The 19168-nt window shown below is 40.9% G+C and overlaps 1 protein-coding gene across 1 annotated transcript in view; it reads left to right on the forward strand.

Moving 5' to 3' along the window:
- The window catches only part of LOC125433060 (proline and arginine rich end leucine rich repeat protein), a 33914-nt gene extending 25631 nt beyond the window's left edge, over window positions 1-8283 (forward strand). Inside the window, exon 3 of the mRNA XM_048497379.1 lies at window positions 5789-8283. Coding sequence (XP_048353336.1) covers window positions 5789-5964 — 176 coding nt within the window. The 3' untranslated portion in view covers window positions 5965-8283. The remainder of the gene's footprint in view (window positions 1-5788) is intronic.
- The last annotated feature ends 10885 nt before the right edge of the window (window positions 8284-19168 follow it).

The following is a 19168-nucleotide window of genomic DNA, read 5'->3' on the forward strand; positions in this document are numbered from 1 at the left end:
GGGGAGCAGGAATGCAGAATTCCTTCCAGAAATGTTTAGCAAGGATAGGAAACAATAAGTCCCAACACTTAAAAAGAAGGCCAAGTGTATTGTATTTTATCCCTGTGTTAAACCTTCAGAAGAGGTTAAATCTCCAGAAAAGCCACTGACAGACCATTGAAGCCTACATACGGAAGACCTCCAAGGATATAGAAACACATCTGAGTAAATTTAATACACAACTGGGATCTCAAGACAATAACATTCTTTCGGAATGAGGACAGCTCATTGATACAATATTGATGACATAATGCCAAACATAATGCTGAACAGGCAGAATTCCAGAAAAACAGTTCTTCCTTTAAAATTATACAGCTTTATCTTAAATTCGTCACTTAGATTCATACTAGCCTTTTAGATTCAAATGGAAGGTCATTCTACAGTCACACTGTAAATCTTTCCTTTGGGAATACAAAGGCAGGAGACCTACGCCCTTTCCCCACTTTCCTTAAGCCCCGCGCTACTCTCCTAAAGTAGCGCGGGGTTCAGCATCCCTCCCCACTTCAGGGGCGGCGAGAACGCAGCTGCCCCGACGCTGCTTCTCTCGCGCCCCCTCGACGCGCGGAATTTCTGGCGCCTCATCAAATGGCGCCTTTCGACGACCCTGCGCAGAGCGCGGGATCATGGAGAAACCGGGGTGCGCGCCAGGAATTGCGCGCGCTGGGAATTGCCCGCAGCAACCCTCGGGCAAAGGTGAGTGGGGAAAGGGCCCTAGTGTAAAAGGCAAACTGTGAAGCTGAGATTTATTTGGACTGCTTTCTTGCTAAAGCAGCAACACTGAAAATGATGATTACTTATAGTTCTCACAGAACTCAATATTGAAATCTGCCCCATGATAGAAATAATTCAGTGGGCAACCTTAAGATTTTTAAGTCCTTTGGGGGATTTTCAAAAATGAGACTTCAAGGATTTAACATTTCTTTTGAAAGTCATGTACGTGTTTCTGTGCATCAGTGATTCCATTTGTACAGTTGGGATGAAAGCAGTTCCTCTCAGCAAAGGCATGACTTCTGAGGTTATACACACAACTGACTGGAAATGGGAAGCCTTCAATTCAATTATTTCAGTTAGAGGACACTTCAGTGAAGAGACTACCGATATGGTATGCCAAAATAGACTTTTGCACTTAACACCATTTGCATAGCCTGAGTCAGCATCCCAGTCCCCACCTCCAGTCCCAAAGTAGCAGAAAATAGTAAAAGAGTGACAAGCCTGAAAATAAGAATAATTTTCAACTTAGTCCGATTCGAGTTAAGTTGTAACATAGTCACATGAGTGATATATCCATATTTGTAGATGTATGTAAAATGGAGGGATAATTACAAAGTTATTAAATACAAAATATTTTAGGATATCACTTGGTTTACAATGACAATCCTGGCTATCAGAAAAACACAGAGCTCTTCTTTACAGATTCATATTGGTCTAATGGTACTTGCCTCTTGTCCAGTGTCAGCATTTCTTAATTGTAACTTGAATGGATAGTCAGCATGGTATAGTGGTTAAGAGCAGTGGATTCTAATCTGGAGAAATAGTCCTCCACTCCTCCACATGAAGCCTGCTGGGTAACGCTGGACTAGTCACACAGAATTAACTCAACCCAAGGCAAGCAATGGCAAACCTCCTCCGAACATCCCTTGCATTGAAAATCCTATGGGATAACCATGTCATCTGTGAATTGATGGCACTTTCCACCACCACCAACTTGAACTAGAGAAGAGAGAGTGTTGTTTGTGCATGCAGTGGTGGTGGTGGGGAACTCCAGGCTCCACCACAAACTGCTGGGCTGGGCTCTCTGTGGCAGCAGCCATCCCCACCGTAGAGAGCTTGGCCCTGCCAAGGGATCCCTGGGGGGGGGGGGGGATGGGATTCCTCTATTTGTGATGGCATTTCCTCCCGTCCCCTTGAGATGGGAGGAGAGGATTCTCCACATGAGTTGTGTGGGCCCCTATTTGACATACCTATAGTTCTTAAAACAAGCACATAGAGGGGAGCAGGTAGAGGTTTTTAAACAACTGAATGTGTTCCCTCAGAGTTCAAGAACGTTATCCCAAATGGAAGCAGTTTTAAAATGTGTTACAAAAAAAATCTTATTAGTATATCTGAACAAAATAGCATGGGCAGGCAAATCTACAACAGTGATTCAATAACTATTGTAATATTGTGATTTCAATTGTGAGCTACCTCCATCAGGACTTTGGCATAGAAATATCCTAAATAAACATATTGATTAGTTAATAAAATAGAAAAAATAGACACAAAAGAAAAAGAAGGGTTGATTTTAAACATGCTTGCTGCTTTGGATTTGAATTCCCTGCATGGAAGTGTGACTTCCCTACCATCCCATTCCCACTGCATCCTGAAATGCTCCCCCAAACATTGTTCCATAAAACCTATCTCATTGCAATAAGCATAGGAAAAACATGATGGCATGTATCTGAACTTGCTTAGCAGTAGGTGAAGTTACATATGGCTGCCAGGGTCTAGTTTAGGAAATTCCTGGAGATTTTGGAGGGACTGAGCCTGGTGAGGCCATGATTTAAAGAGAGAAGGTCTTCATCAGGGCATATTGCCTAGTGGTTGGTAACCGTATAAATTAATATCTTAAATTGGGTCTTTAAGGGGAAAATAATGGCAGTTACTTGATTTCTGCCTCCCCTACTAATTTTGGGATCGTCTGCCATAAAAATCTACTAGAGCATTTACAAGAAATCCAAATCTGCGCAACAGGTGGAAAGTGAGATTGGTGATATTTCAGGGTCTGAAGTCATCCCTAACTGCTTTGCAGGCGCCTAAGCTGGAATTTCCTTAAACGATTTGATCCAGCCTTAGAAAACCTAATCAAATAGGCCCAGTTTGGATCTCTTGTAATGTTCACACCAGCTCCATAAGGTAGCCCACTGAATATTCCCATTTTTAACAAATGAAAATGATAGTTTTGATTAGCTCAAGGCCACCCAGTGGGTTTGTTATGAATAACTAGACTTCCAGACTCCAAATTACAGGTATGCTATGATTTCCATTCACTAACAAATACTAATAAAACACATCGTTGCAGGTGAGCAACTTTAACCAGACGAAGTACGAATTAAATTTATACTTGTGCAAATTTTGCAGAAGCAATTATGTATGCATATGAAAAGACAAGCAGCAGGTCTACACTGATGTTATGGTAAATCTGAGATAACAGAGCTTTGAAGAAAGAAAATCTCAGAGTCCAGCTCTGGGCCTGTCTGGGCTTTGCAGCTCGGGCTCTTCCTCTTCCATCTTTTTTGCTGCCAAGTCCCAGCAGACTAATAACAACCTCAGATTTCAAGGCAGGTGATACTAGGAGGTGGTTTGCCATTGCCTGCCTCTGCAGGTGTCACGACCAAACCCAGTGACCTTGAGGACTCCTTGGAGAAGGAGAGTCCCTGTGCAGCTGGCAGCAGATGACCAGCAGAGAGATCAGGCCCTCCCAGAGATGCAGCCAACAGTTAGCTCAGAGGCACTTCCAATACTTGACTCTGAGGCAGCCAGGGCAGACCAACCACCTGGCACCAGCTCTCCAGGGTCACCCCCTCTCCCCCGAATCTGTAGAAAGAGGCTAAGGGCAGAATTGCAGCTGTGAAGACACAGTGTGAGCCTGGCTGTTCAGCGCAAGCTAAAGGCTCGCAGCGGAGATGAGCCTTCACGGTAGGTCTCCTGTAAGCAGGGGTGTAGATTTGAAATACGGCATCCCACACCTGTGCCCCGAAATGAACCCCCCCCCACACACACACCGAAGCAGCCCTCACACAAAACCTCTTTTGGTGCCTTTAAAATTAAGTTATTTCCCTTTAAGCTGAACACATCAAGGCTGGCAAAACACTGGAGACAGGGACAAGGCTGGCTGGAAGGGCCCTACACACTTGGATAGAAGGAAATTTAGCTGCATTTAAAAGACATTCCTTTAAAATGCAGCTAAGTTTCCTTCTATCTGAGTGCACTGAGGCTGACAAAACCCATCAGGTGGAGCCAAGGTCAGGGAGGGCATGCTCCTTCCTTTGCCTTGTCCCCACGCCCAAGTCCCTTGCTGGCCCTGGTGCCACTTGGTTAGAGGAAAGGAAGCTGAATGTTAAAGGAATGGTTCCTTTAAAATTCATCTAACTTTCCTCCATCTGAACAGTGCCATGCTGAGGCTGGCAAGACACTAAGGGCAAAGACAAGGCCAGGGAAGGAGGGCGCCCTCCCTGGCTTTGTCCCTGCCCCCAGTGTTGTGCTGACCTCAGCATGCTCAAAGATACATAATCTTAATTTTAAAAACACCCAAAGGGGTTTGTTTGTTTTTGCAGGAGTGGTCCTCCTCACTACGCTTCTGCCTGAGAGGCAGGCTGTATGCTGAGTTCCTTGTGGATGGCTGTAAAGCCTTCTAGAGCAGGGGTAGGGAACCTGCGGCTCTCCAGATGTTCAGGAACTACAATTCCCATCAGCCCCTACCAGCATGGCCAATTGACCATGCTGACAGAGGCTGATGGGAATTGTAGTTCCTGAACATCTGGAGAGCCGCAGGTTCCCTACCCCTGTTCTAGAGGGAAGTGCTGGGTGTGAATGCAATTAGTTCAACTAATGCTGTTTGATTCCTGAAACTTTGATCCTTGGACTGTATAGCCAGCTTCCCTGACCTGATCTGTTTGGCTACCCTTGTGGAATTCCCTCCACACTGGTGTTGATGAAGAGCTGAGACAGGCAGTTGGCAGGCAGCCAGGACAGCATCACAGCCTTGGTATTCCTTGGAGATCTTCCATCCAAACACTAGCCAGGGTCAGGGCTGAGAATGTATGACTGACCCAAGATCATCCAGAAAGTTTCCATGCCTGAGGATCTGAATCTGGGTTTCCCAGGACATAGGGCAACACCTTAACCACTGCATCATGCTAGGTCTCATAAGGCCTCTTTCTATTTCCCATCAAATCTGGGACTTGTACAATGGAAACTATATATTGGTTCCAAGTTTGTTATACAATTGTCAGCATGACTTCCTCATGGGAAACCAGATGGAGACTACTCAATTTCAGAGCCTTCACCACCATCAACTGTTGTAGTTATACATCTCAAACTCTAAGCAACCAATAATAAAATGTGAATGAAATGACATATCTATACATTTATTACTTACGGAAGTCGATACGCCTGTTGCACATTCAACAAGCATCTAATTGCATCACACCCTTTTCAATGCTGCATTTTAACCCACATCTCAAAACTGTACTAGTCTAAAAGTACAGGGATAATGTGGATACGACATGGTTGATAATCTGTAACTAGCCAGTACAAAAAGACCCCAGGTTGGATTGTATTGATTAATTTTCTAAGCAGCCATGCAGTATTTAGACCACTTCCCCTCCTAACTCTTTATCTACATGTCTTGATTTTCAGTCTTGTGGCATGGGGACTCAATATAATTGGTCCCAGGTTTCCTCAGAAGAGCAGCATCATTTATGAGGATATAATACTTCTAGCAGGAGTTGAGAAATGAGCAAGGAAAGCTCCTAGGATAGGAATTTCCTAAATAGATGTTGGAACATTTTCTCAAGTGGACCGGAAGTTTCTTCTGTTACTTTGCACTGATGGATAGATTCTTAAGGCTTGAAGTCAAAAGGGACCACTGCAGTAACAGAGTCTAATTCTTTAAACAATGCTGACAGTTGAAAAAAAATGGTAGATTTCTACAAAGCAAAAAAAAAGAGATTTTCCAAAACTAATGCCTTACTTTCTTTTCCTCCCTTAGCTATCAATGGAACTGAGATATGCCCCATGTCTCTCTTCTCTTTCCAAGGACCATCCTCAGATCTTGACAACGTGCCCCATCTTCGCTACCTACGCCTAGACGGCAACCACCTGAAGCCCCCCATCCCTTTGGACCTGATGATGTGTTTCCGATTGTTGCAGTCTGTTATTTTCTAAGCCTTGTAGCAATTGCCACTCCCCAGGACTTTGGCTTTGCGCAGTGACTTGATTCCAGTCTATGTTAGACACAGGGAATATATCCTGTCATTTCTTCCTTGTCTTACCTTCCCAGTTCCTTCTCTTTTTTGCTCCTCCCTGTTTCCTACTCTTTTGGCTGCAGAAATCTTTTGTTTTCAATGTGCTCCCTTCTCTATGCAGCATCTTATGAATGTCCCTGGAAATTTTGCCCACCTTTTATCCACAAAATAGCCATCAGTTACAGTAAAACAGGTATCTCTTATCCTTAACTTATGTCAAAAGGAGAGATGGGAGCATGCACTGCATTTGCAGCATTTGTGATATTGCCTTGCTGTTTTGAGCTTTACATAGAGTTATTGGCTGCCAACAACAAGCTTATAAAGGAGGTTATATTTTGCATAATTATCTGGAAGAAAAGGCAAATGCAATTTCATTTCAGTGTGCCATTCATCTAGCAATAATATTGAGAAAAACAGCACTCAGACTTGTTAGGTGGCAATTGTAAGTGCACCGTAAATAGAATATCTATCCTGTACGAAGTATTATTGAGTGCATAAATCCTATGGAGTCATGCAAGGTATACTGTAAATTCAATGAAAAGGGATTAGGAATTGATATTTCTCCCGGTTTTGCTCTTTGGCATGGTAAAGATAATGATGCTACAACAAAACTGCAGGAATGTACAGAATGATCAAAATTAATGTGAGCTCCTGCCCCCAGGACTTGGAAAGCACTCTGTCAAAGAGAAATTGCTTTCCATCCTAGGTTCCCACAATTGAGCTCAATAGTCATTGTGGGGCTTTTTGCATCTTCAGTACTTGGCAGTTTGCTTGAAATGAAGTATTAGAGAGAATTTGACATTAAACAATGGTGTTCCAGTACTGTATTTTTTTGTCCACATAACATGCCCCAGAATACATCATCAACAGTTGGCACAACCTGTGCCTTGCCATTTTTGGGGGGCTTCTGCTATTTTTTTGTATGAGTAGTACCTCACTATACTTACAATCTCCTCAGCAATTTCTATGCAGATGTCACAAAAGAAATAATCTCCAGTTCCTCAAGGCAAGGTCCCAGTCTCAATCCCTGGTATTTACAGTTAAAAGGATCAGATAGCAGCTGATGTGAAAGTCTCCTCTTCTTAAGTTAGAGAGGAACAAGAGAATATAAAAATTTACTTGAAAGGAGGCATGTTCTAAGGAAGGAACTGCTTCACCTAATCTCTGTTAGCAGCATCAACGAACATAGTTATCAGCAGAGTCCACATATGGCTAATTTACAAGGATTTATGAACTCCTTCACTGTGGAAAGGTATGGAGGCATACACTTGAATTAACACCATTATTTTGTTTTTCATAATATTGTCTTCATGTGCTGTCCTTTTTTCTGCATGCATGTAGACAGCAACAAGAAGCAAGAATGTTCCATAAGAGCCACTGAAGTTCAAACCAAAAACCAACCAGGTACCTTGGACATCTCTGGTTCAACATGGTGGCTTCTTTCTCAGGATCTAGTTCTTATGTTGTGTAAAATGTAACAATCCTACAGGCTTAGATGGATGCAGTTTAGGATTTCACTGTAAGGTAGCAACATGCTTTCTTTTCCACCTGGAGGGTAGATATATTACTAGATTATTTTTGGATTGAAATTCCTTTCCATCTTGCTGCATGTGAAAGGGTAAATTTGTGAATAAGTACACAGCTGGTTTGATTTTAAAGAAGCTTCTTGTGTTGGTATATTTTGCTTAAAGCCTCTAGAACAAATTTCTTGCAACATTTTCTCCTCATTCTTCTCCTTTTTGACTTGAAAATTCAGAAGTGTTCCATTCTCCAAATCCTGGATGATTTCCCCCTGCTTCTCCTGTTCTGTTTTGTGTTTGGCTCTGCAAAACCCACATTGACAGAGGTCTGTAAGCAACAAAATATACAACTTATTTTCTTCCTCCTTGTGATCTCAATCTGCCCCTCTTCAAACCACTGATTGGGTTGGCTGGGCTTTGATCTATAACCTATGGAAGTCAACAGAGGATTCTGGATTATATCCCTAATGACCAAATAACCTCAGTCCCAGATAAAACTCAGCATATCCCATGGTACCCTTGTTGGGGTTGGGCATGCTTGGGATCATGTATTTTAATAATAATGTAGGCATGAAACTTACTTTTAATTTAATCTGTCTATATAGCTAGAAGGCCCTTTTTGGCTTTCTGTTACACCAGTGTTAAATTACTCTGGATTATGCTAGCTGGAATGTCGTTTGCTGGGGTATTTTTATATCCTATTAAATTTATTGTGTAAATTTCTGGGGTTTTTTTTTTTAATCTCAGATCATTTGCATGTTTCTATTTTGTCAGTCCCTCCTCCCACCTCAATTTCCTACTGAACTTTAGATGCCTTGAATTGTCACCCTTTTGTCTGTTTGATCTGCTGTAACAGCTGCAGAAATTTACTGGATGAATTTTTTCTGGGCATCATGCAGTTGTTGCAAGCGCAGGAGCTCTGCCAAAGAAAAGATGGCACCCATAGTTGATGCCACCTGGCCTATGAATAGAACATAAGATTTTCTGTGACAGTGAGAGGTGTGGGGCAGAAAGAGATTATTAGAGGAATACAGCAGTGATGGAAGTGATGTTATTGTGAGTTTGCTAGCCTTTTTATTGGCCCTGCTTTTAACCACCTTCTGACACAAAATTAAGTTCCTTCTATCCTTTAGATATTAAAGAAGCTTCTATATGTTCATTGGGTAAATAGCTGAGCATCAGGCTGCTCTTAAAGGCACAGGAACCACAGCCAGTAAAAAGTTTCAAGCCCTCATAATAATCCTTTATTTATCCTTTTACTGAGTAACTGCAGAAAAGCTTGTATGAACATCATATACATTGAAATTTATTCATTAATTTCACTACAATTATTCTGTGCTATCTTTGACAGCTATTTTCCAGTGTGTCAGCCAAGAAAAAACATAAAAAATAGCTGTCAAAAGAATTTTTTAAACTGAAAGAAGACCCCTAATAGTGTGATCAAACTGATTTCATTTCTTAATTGTCTAAAGTGCCAATACTTATGGCTCCCCCAGCTACTGCGGAAATTATCATTTTCAAATATATTTTCCAGGTATGGATAAGTTATGGTAATTAACTCCACCAAAATGGTTAAGATTTTTCCACAAAAACTGTTACACAGCTCACACGCATTGATTACTGGAAAGCTCTGACAACATTTCTGCACTTAATAGTCAGGTTGGACACTAATTCTGTCTAATAATAGAGGATAGCATTCCAGCTCAGACAAAATCAAGCTGTGCACAGGAGAAAGTGTTGGGCTGTGGGAATTCTGTTGCAACTTCAAGCTTGGCTGAAGCCTGAGGCAGGGTTCCAATGGTAGCTAGAACTTGCACTATATTTGTGGAATACAAGTCTCATTTCTTATTAAGCCAACTGACACCCCCCTCCCCAATTCTCATTTTTTTCAGGATTGGCAAAATAGAACTGGAAAGAAACACAAAGATGCATAGCCTGTAAACTATTTACAATGGATTAACATCTTTTTACTAACTCCCTACTCTGAAATGCATAAAATCCATGTCATGGCTATAGGCAGAAGTAGAAAGAACAGGATGAATAGCTTTTGAACCAGCTGCTCACTCTTATCGGAGAGAGCATTTCAGACAGGTTGCAGACTGCAGCAGCTATCACCGCATTGCTTCATGTCTCGCTGTACCTCTGCAAACACAAAAAGCAATAACTAGTGATTAAAGTGAAACAGAATGAACAGGCATGGTTGCTTTTTGATTTTTGCTTTTGCTGTGGAATGAGTTTGATTTTCCCCACCTTCATTCCTGCACTGACACATGTACAGTTATCACTTCCCTGCTTCAAGTTGGCTGTTTATTTTGCTGTTCATGTTCTTTTAAAAAAATTCTTGCATGGGTATCTGCTGAGAGAGTGAGGAAAGAAGTATGTGTGACTGACACAATCTTTAGCCAAGTAGTGCCATATTCATCCTTTCAAACGAGGTATTTGTAATTGATGACTGGTCAGTCAACCCAATAGAAATCCACCTTCTGTTGATGGAATGGTAAACTCAGTGAAATTGATAAGGCTCTGCTAGTTGCTAAATTACACCAAAGTGTCCTGGTTTCACCAGAAAACATACTGAAGGAGGGGGAGGGGATAGCCTTTTATATCGAATTCAAGCCCAATTGCATTGAGACCTTCCTGTTGCTGCTACCAGCCCCCACCTCTGTCAGGATTACAAAATGCAGAAAGCCAGACTCTCTTTTTTCCCCAGCCTTGTCAATTAACAACCAAAAAACCAAGTGGGTCCAAAACAATTTTTTTTTAGAACAACTTCCCATCAAGAAGAGGGATAAATCAGGCAAGCAAGCAAAATAGAGGGTTGGGTCCAAGACAGACACTTTGGGGGAGGGAAACCAATGCAAACAGAAAACCCCAGCAGAAATCGCTGTGCAAACAGTGAAACCTCACCATGCGGGAAAGACTGAGGATTGATTGTTTATCAACTACATGGTAAGTAGTCAAGATGTCTAAAGAACTTTAAACTGAGATAAGATTTAAAAGGAACATGTATAAGAAATGAGGAAAGGGGAAATCACAAAAGAGGAACTCAACAATAGTCAGCACATGTAGGGAGAAAGTCAGAAAAGCTAAAACACACAACGATCTCAGACTTGCTAGAGAAGTTAAAAATAATAAAGGGGGGTTGTTATGTCTATAGCAAAAGGAAGAACAAGAAAACAGTAGGATCACTGTGTAGAGAAGACAGCAAAATGCTAATAGGGAACGGAGAAAAGGCAAAACTAGTCCAGAACTACCCAGTGGCTTCTTTGTCTCAATCTTCTCCCAAAAGGAAAATGATACTCAACCTTGGGGAAATGGAGCAGGTGATGCAGTAAGGGAAACCCACCACAGAATAAAGAGAGAGTACTGGCCACTCTTAATGAATTCAAGTCTCCCTAAATCCTAGGGTATTAAAAGAACTGGCAGAAGTGATCTCAAAACCACTGGCATTAATCTTTGAGAATTCCTGGAGAACAGGAGTAACCCCAGCAGACTGGAGGAGGGCAAATGTTGTATCCATCTTCAAAAAGTGGGAAAAAAGAAGTTCCAAACAATTACTGCCCAATGTATTGTCAAAGCTTTCACGGCCTGAATCACTGGGGTGTTATGTGGTTTCCAGGGTGTATGGCCGTGTTCTACTAGCATTTTCTCCTAATAATGCTACTAAATATGGCCATACAGCCCAGAAACCACACAACATCCCAATTACTGCCTAGTCTAACTGACATCAATAGAAGCAAAGATTCTCAAACAGAACATCAAACAATATTTAATCAGAAAGAAATGTCATCAGTAAAAATCAACATGGGTTTCTTAAAAACAAGTCTTATCTCCTTTTTTGGATAGAGTGACAAGCTTGGTAGATGAAGGGAATGCTGTGGGTGTAGCATACCTTGATTTCAGTAAGGCTTCGATAATGTCCCCCATGATATTCTTGTAAAAAAGCAAGTAAAATGTGGGCTACACAATGCTGTTGTTCAACTGAACCCAAATGGTGCTCACCAATGGCTCACTGTCATCCTGGAGAGAAATGATCAGTGGGGTACTACAGGGTTCTGCCCTGGGCCCAGTGCTATTCAAGATTTTTACCAGTGACTTGGATGATGGAATAGAGGGCATGCTAATCAAATTTGCAGATGACACCAAATTAGGAGGGGCAATTAATACGCCAGACAACAGGATCAGAATTTAAAATTACCTTGACATTGCTGCGCCAAAACTAACAAAATGAATTTCAATGGGGAGAAATGTCAGGGAGAAAAAAATAAAATGTACAGATATAGGATGGGCAACACCTAGCTTGACAACAGTACATGCAAATGGGATCTGGGAGTCGTAGTAGACCACAAGCTGAACATGAGTCAACAGTGTGATGTGGCAGCTAAGAAAGCCAATGTGGTTTTAGACTGCATCAATAGGAGTATAGTGTCTAGATCAAGGGAAGTATTAGTACCACTTTAGTCAGTATTGGTCAGACCTCACTTGGAATATTGTGTCCAGTTTTGGGCATCATAATTCAAGAAGGATATTGACAAGCTAGAATGAGTTCAAAGGATGGCGAACAAAATGGTAAAAGGTCTGGAATCCATGCCCTATGAGGACAGACTTAGGAAGCTAGATATGTTTCCTCTGGAGAAGAGAAGATTAAGAGGTGACATGACAGGGATGTCATATTGAAGAGGAAGCAAGCTTGTTTTTTGCAACTCTAGTGACTAGGACACAGAGTAATGGATTCAAATTATGAAAAAAGAGATTCCACCTAACCATTAAGAAGGGCTTCCTTACAGTAAGGGCTGCTCAACAATGGAATATGCTGCTTCAAAGGGTGGTGGAGTCTCCTTCTTTGGCGATTTTTAAACAGAAGCTGGATGGCCATCTGCTTGGAGCACTTTGATTGTGTGTTCCTGCATGGTGGGTTGGACTGGATGCTTCTTATGGTTTCTTCCAATTCTATTATTCTAAATACTCTGTGCTTCAGTAGAAAATTAATCACTGAAATGGTGCATTTTGAATACAGTTTAAGATGATGTCATTCTGGCAAAACAACTCACGCACACTAATAACTGAATTTATAGTAGTATACCGGTATCACGTATCAGACATACTGGTGTGTGATGAACTTGTTTTCAGATTTGGTTCTTTTGTTTATTAATAATTTTTATGTTCTTTATTATAGTGATTGTCTTCCTTTTCAAATTATTTATTCTATCATTTGTATAATTTCTGTTGCTTTAAGTAGAAAGCATATTTTCTAGTGTCAGCTTTGTGTTGGGAGACAGGAAAGGAATGACAAAGAATGTTACTGGGAAGCACTGGTTGCTTCAGAATGACCTGAAGAAAGTTTAACAAAGGGACTTGGTTGCTTACCAGGTTATCTTTAATTGAAGGATTACATAATCATGAAGCTTAAAAACTGTGACAAGTAAGCCCTTACATACAACATGCTACAATTATTCTCCCATTTACTGAGATCCTTCCCCCAAAAAATTAGCCAAACCCTGTTGTAGTGATTAGATATTATGTTGCACTACAATCTGGGAGAGCCAGTTTCAAGTCTTCACACTGTCATGGGAACTGACTTGGTGACCTGTGGTCACACATGGATCAACCCTAAGCAAATCTAATTCAGAATTCTGCAGGGAGGCTGACTCCTGGGAGAACATTTTTGGGGTAGCACTATCATTCTCTCTGTCAGGCTAGCATCAAAGGAAAGTTGAAAGGAAAACATAGAAAGGGACAGGGGCAGAAACATGTGAACAAACAAGCATAGTTAGTCAAGAAAACAAGGTATTGGGAGAGGTGTGAAATACATTGATGTTGTGATGTCCAAAAACTGTTTCAGTGCATTTGAACTGACCCATTCCACCATGTAGCACACACATATTTTCCTAATTACACAATTATCTGTCAGTTAGCAAGTTTCATACTAAACTTGGACTGAAATCACCAACTTGCAACTTGGAAGCAGCAGCTAAATATCTTCTGGGCTGAGTCAGCTTTCTCCCCTGCTTGTTAATGTTTATTCTTGCAGGTACTTAAACCTGGGGGTGGTCAGAGACACAAGCCAAAAGCTTTTTGCTTTTGTTATCCTGGGGCCTCTGGGAGTCAGCTGCTTGGGATTTTTTATCATTGTAATCAGTTATTTTGTTCCTTGGAAATTTCTATAAGCAACTTTGGTTCCTTTGGGGGTGGGGGGAGGGGATGGCATAGACATGCCCTGATAAATAATTACATTGGATTGCACTGTTAGTCAGACAAAGAGGATTTGTTGAAGGAAGTGCTTTCATTAAGATTGCAATCTCATCTACCCTATTCCAGTGCATTCCAATGACCTTTCTGCATCTCAGTGCATTCCAACAGACATTTGGACTACAACACAATCTAGTATGTACATAATATTTAATGTTTAATACATGCAATTTTTCATGCATTAAATTATTTGGTCATGTAAAGAAAGTATTTTTGGAGGGTGATGTTGTATTTTCCATCCACCCCAACAGGAATATAGAAGAAAATATGATCAAACACATAGCTACATTTACATCTCTTATTGAATTACATGCTGCAAGGTATGCTTGGGGAGAAATTAATTTTACTGTGACTGTGATCTCCAGATCCTATTCTAGTACAACTGGATTGAACATGCTCAGGCTCAGAATGGTGACAGCAGATGAAAATTAGTTACACAGAACAAAATAGATGACAGGTAAATGGCCCTTCTTGCGTTTCGAAGCATAAAATATCATAGAGGAGTACATGGGGGATTTTCTGAATTATTTATTCCTCTTTCTCTGTTATTTATTTAGCTCTTTTAAATGGCAGACTTTATGTTCAAATGCCTATCATGGAGACAGTGAAAGTACATTTGCAGGGGAAGTTAGGGTTTTTGCATACTCAGGAAATTTTCTAGGCAGAAAAATATTATATTCTGAATTCTAGAAGATTCCCTTAACCCAAATTGATAGTGACAAAGTATGTTACTTGCTGTCAGAATACTGGGTGCACTTTAGGGATTGGGGAGGAGTAATTTGGGGAATTTTGGTGGTGGGGATTTTTTCTTATTTAAGCCCCTAGAAACTTAAAGTAACCTGGAGGGAGAGGATGGCATTGGGAGGGAATTCCTCAGTTCCTTGGGGGTCCTCAGATAGTTAAAGGGAAATAGCAATGAAAGTTAAATGGAGCCTCCTTGTTCACAGGCAGTAAACCACTGTCCTCTTAAGAGAGGCTTGATGGGGTACAATTTATTATTATTATTATTATTATTATTATTATTATTATTATTATTATTATTATTATTATTATTATTATTATTATTATTATTATTATTGTAGATTTCACAGCTGCCAGATCTTTAGCTGGTTGTTGGCCTTCATTAGAATTCGAGCCTCACCCAGAGGCCTAGGAAGTTGTAATGTATTGGCGTAGTATTCGTGCGGATCCCAGCAGGGCTGCCTTCTGAATTTGACAGATGTTAATTTTGTCAATTCGAAGATGTTTCAAGTGCTGCCCTAGTGTTTTCGGGATGGTGCCCAGCGTGCCGATTACCACTGGGACGACCTCAGCTGGTTTGTGCCATAGGCGGTGAAGCTCAATTTTCAAATCGTGGTATCTAGTGACCTTCTCGTGTTCTTTTTCAGTGACCCTGCTGACACCAGGGACTGCTATGATGATGATGGTCACTTTCTTGTCCTCGATCATGGTGATGTCTGGTGTATTGTGTTTCAACACTTTGTCCGTTTGGATTCGAAAGTCCCACAGGATCTTGACCTTCTCATTTTCCATTACTTTATCTGGACAATGTTCCCACCAGTTCTTAGCTGTTCTTATGTTGTAATTCTTGCATAAATTCCAATGGATCATCTTGGCCACTGAGTTGTGTCTCTGTTTGTACTCAGTCTGGGCAATCTTTGTGCAGCAGCTGAGGACATGATCTACAGTTGCCGCAGCTACTTTGCACAATCTGCAGAGTCCATCGCCCCAAGGATTTTTCGATTTTGCCCTTAATCGAATTTGTTCTAATGGCTTGCTCTTGAGCAGCTAAAATCAGGGATTCAGTTTCGTTTTTCAGAGTACCAGTTGTTAACCACAGCCAGGTCTTTTTGTTGTCCACCTTGTCCTTAATTTTCTCCAGAAATTGGCCATGCAGTGCTTTGTTGTGCCAGCTTTCAGTCCTCATTTTAATCATTTTGTATTCTTGTTTGGTTTTCTGGGTCTTCAGCAAATGTCTGTTCTTCACTTCAATCAATGCCTGTTCTTGACTTTCCTTCACATAATCGGCCAGTGCATGCTTCTCCTCTTCCACTGTTTGCTGTACTTGCAGTAAGCCTCTGCCACCAGATCTCCGGGGAAGGTATAATCTATCAGTATCACTGTGTGGGTGTAAAGCATGGTGCATTGTCATAAGCTTCCAAGTTTTTCTATCCAATTCATCCAACTCAGCCTGTGTCCAGTTGATGATTCCCGCAGTGTACCTGATGACAGGTATGGCCCAGGTGTTGATGGCCTTGATGGTATTCCCACCATTTAATTTAGATTTCAAAATTTTCCTGACCCTCTGGGTGTACTCTCTGCTGACAACAGTCTTCACTTGCCCGTGCTTCATGTTATCCAACTGCAAAATGCCCAGGTATTTATAAGCTGCCTCTTGGTTGCATTTGATGAGTTGGCCATCAGGCATTTCAATCCCATCACTCTTGGTGATCTTGCCCCTCTTTATTGCCACAGTAGCACACTTTTCCAGGCCAAACTCCATTGAAATATCTGTGCTGAATATTCAGACTGTGTTTGCTAGTGACTGGATTTCTGTGTCTCATTTCCTATACAACTTCAAATCATCCATGTACAGCAAATGTGAGATTTTTTCTGAGTCTTTGGCCATTTGATAGCCCAACTTTGTTTTCTTTAAAATTACTGTTAGTGGGATCATGGCAATGATAAACAGTAAAGGTGATAGTGAATCACCTTGGAAAATTCCTCGCTTAATGTTGACTGTTCCAAAGTTTTCATTTCCGACTGTCAGTTCAGTTTTCCACTGTCTCATCGCTTTTTCAGTGAATACTCGAATGTTTTTGCTGACGCCAAGCATTTGATGATCCAACTATGGGGCAGTGAGTCAAATGCCGTCTTGTAATCAATCCAGACCATATGCAGATTTATTCTTCGATTCTTGCAGTTCTCCATTATCATTTTGTCTATCAGAAGTCTAGCAGGAGTTGTTGTTGTTGTTATCATCATCATCATCATCATCATTCATTCATTCATTCATTCATTCATTCATTCATTCATTCATTCATTCATTCATTCAACTTAATAACCCGCTCACCCCCTAAGGGCTCTGGGCGGTGTATAAATTTACCAGCTGATGTTATTTACCTCCATGCCATTAAATGCTTCAACTGCCTGTTTCTATAAAGGTTCCATTAAAAGGGCAAGACATGTTTGTCTGTGTTGTTGGCAACCCTAGAGAAGGGGTATTGCCTTTATACTCAGTGTATAGAATTCCCTCCCACATGTGTTTGATTGGCTGCTTCTCTAAACAGAATGATAGATGAGAAAGACTGTTGGTGTCCATAGGCCAGAGAGATTTCATTGAAGAGAGGGGAAACAGGGCTTAACTGTTCTATTTGAGGTTTGTAATCTTCAAAACCTGAAAGGAACTTCTCCTCTCTCGGAAAATTGCAACACCTGTCTCATGCTGCATGAAGTCTTTTTTCAGGACTGTTACAGTCACTACAGGGACAGCAGAGCAAGAACTATTTCATCAGTTCCTTTCAAATTTGAAACATTAACAGCCCAATTCTGTGTATTTTTCCTTAGAAGCAAATCCCTACCGAATTTAGTCAGTCAGTCATGTTATGCTCCCTAGCCCAATATAGCAGGTTTTGGAACCATGACAATTTAAGATGACTCACAAATATGGTTGCCATCTTTTTTTGGCATGACTGTTGTGCTTTTAAGAGCTTCTTGACAGGCAGAATCCCACTATTTTTCCCAGTACAGAGATGGCAGAGATGAACAAAGCTATGAATTTCTGCCTATTTAAATATTTAACAAAACGCACGTGAAGTGCTATCAATTTTGAATGGTAAATATGCAGTTAAATCACAAAGTCTGGCTGCCTTTAAGACAGACATGGCAATTAGATTTTGTGCAGTTAACCCTTCCTTTTTACACTCATGCACACAATCCAAAATTGATGACAACTCTAGCATCATTTGCCCTTCACACTTCAATATTTTCCATACCTGAGTACATAAATCAACATATGAATTTGTCTGTAGAATGGCTGGAGATAATCTATAAAACCACAATAAATATTTTAGAAACTGGCTGGCATGGATTTCTTTCACCATCTGTTGCCACAAGTAGACTGGCAGAAAGTGACCTGCCTTCTCAAATCTATTAAGGCCTATTATGAGCAGTAACTACCAGCTGGCCTCTTTTTTAATTGCTGCAATTCTTTGAGGGGGATTTAGCCATGATAGATTTGCCATAGCTAGTGTATTACTGTCATAGCCAAGTAAGCTCAAGTACCATTTGATCCCAACCACTAATAGTGAAATCCTATGCAGAGATATTTTAGTCTATCCACTGATTTGATTGAGCTTAGAGTGGTGTAGGGCAGCATTACAAATAGATGCAGGGAGCAGGCTGTATGCATGCCTACACAGAAGTAACTCCCATTTGGTTCAGTGACAAGGATCCCAGGGATATGTTCTTAGGACTGCAGTCTAAAGCAGGTGAGATAATCTAGGGCCGTTATTACTCCTCATCTTCTCTCTGCTGTGATACTTCAGCACTTGAGACTTCACATTTTGTCTAGATGCCTCCATGCTACATGCACAGCATTCACAATTTGGATGCCTCTTCAATTCACTTTCCAAGATATTAACAGCATCAGACGTGCCTCAGGATAGGATACTATGTACAGTGGTCATTTCACCATAGCAAGAGAACTGAAGATACATCTGAGTGGTGATAAGGGGAACCAGAGAGTCCTGTGAATGAATGCATGGCGGGAAGTAGTTTTGGGGATGGCCAGTAGGTTTGTAAAACCTACGTCAGGGCAGAAGCCATTTTTCAGTTACTATAAGGCTCGATAATTTTAAATAAAGTTTATTTCTCATGTCAGTGTCCTGTAATGTCATTTTATGGAGCTTACAACAGCTACATGAAAAAGAAAACAGAAAATCCAAAAAATAGTAAATCAAAATCTCCTGGAAATCTAATATGAGAAAGACATGCTGCAGAAATTGAGGTAGAAATAAGATTGGAATTATACTACATCACAAATGATGCAAATAAAAAAAAGATGAGAACCTTCAGTCAGCACAGTTTCTTCATGTGGCAGTTTGATGAGGATTCAGAGAAGGAAAAATTAACCCCATGAATTATTAAAACCACAAGAGATACCTCAGGAGCATTGGTCAATTATTTCCTTGGATGCTATTACAGTCTTGCCCCCCAGTCATGGGAAGACTGTCATTTGGATAGTCACTGACACCTTCTCGAAGTAAGCCCACTTTGTGCCATGTAGGCAGGTTCTTACAGCTCAGAAGTTGGCCCAGCTATTTGTCCAACAGATCTACCACCTTCATTCAATCT

Source organism: Sphaerodactylus townsendi, linkage group LG05 (genome assembly GCF_021028975.2).
Source record: "Sphaerodactylus townsendi isolate TG3544 linkage group LG05, MPM_Stown_v2.3, whole genome shotgun sequence".
In the NCBI taxonomy this organism is placed as follows: domain Eukaryota; kingdom Metazoa; phylum Chordata; class Lepidosauria; order Squamata; family Sphaerodactylidae; genus Sphaerodactylus; species Sphaerodactylus townsendi.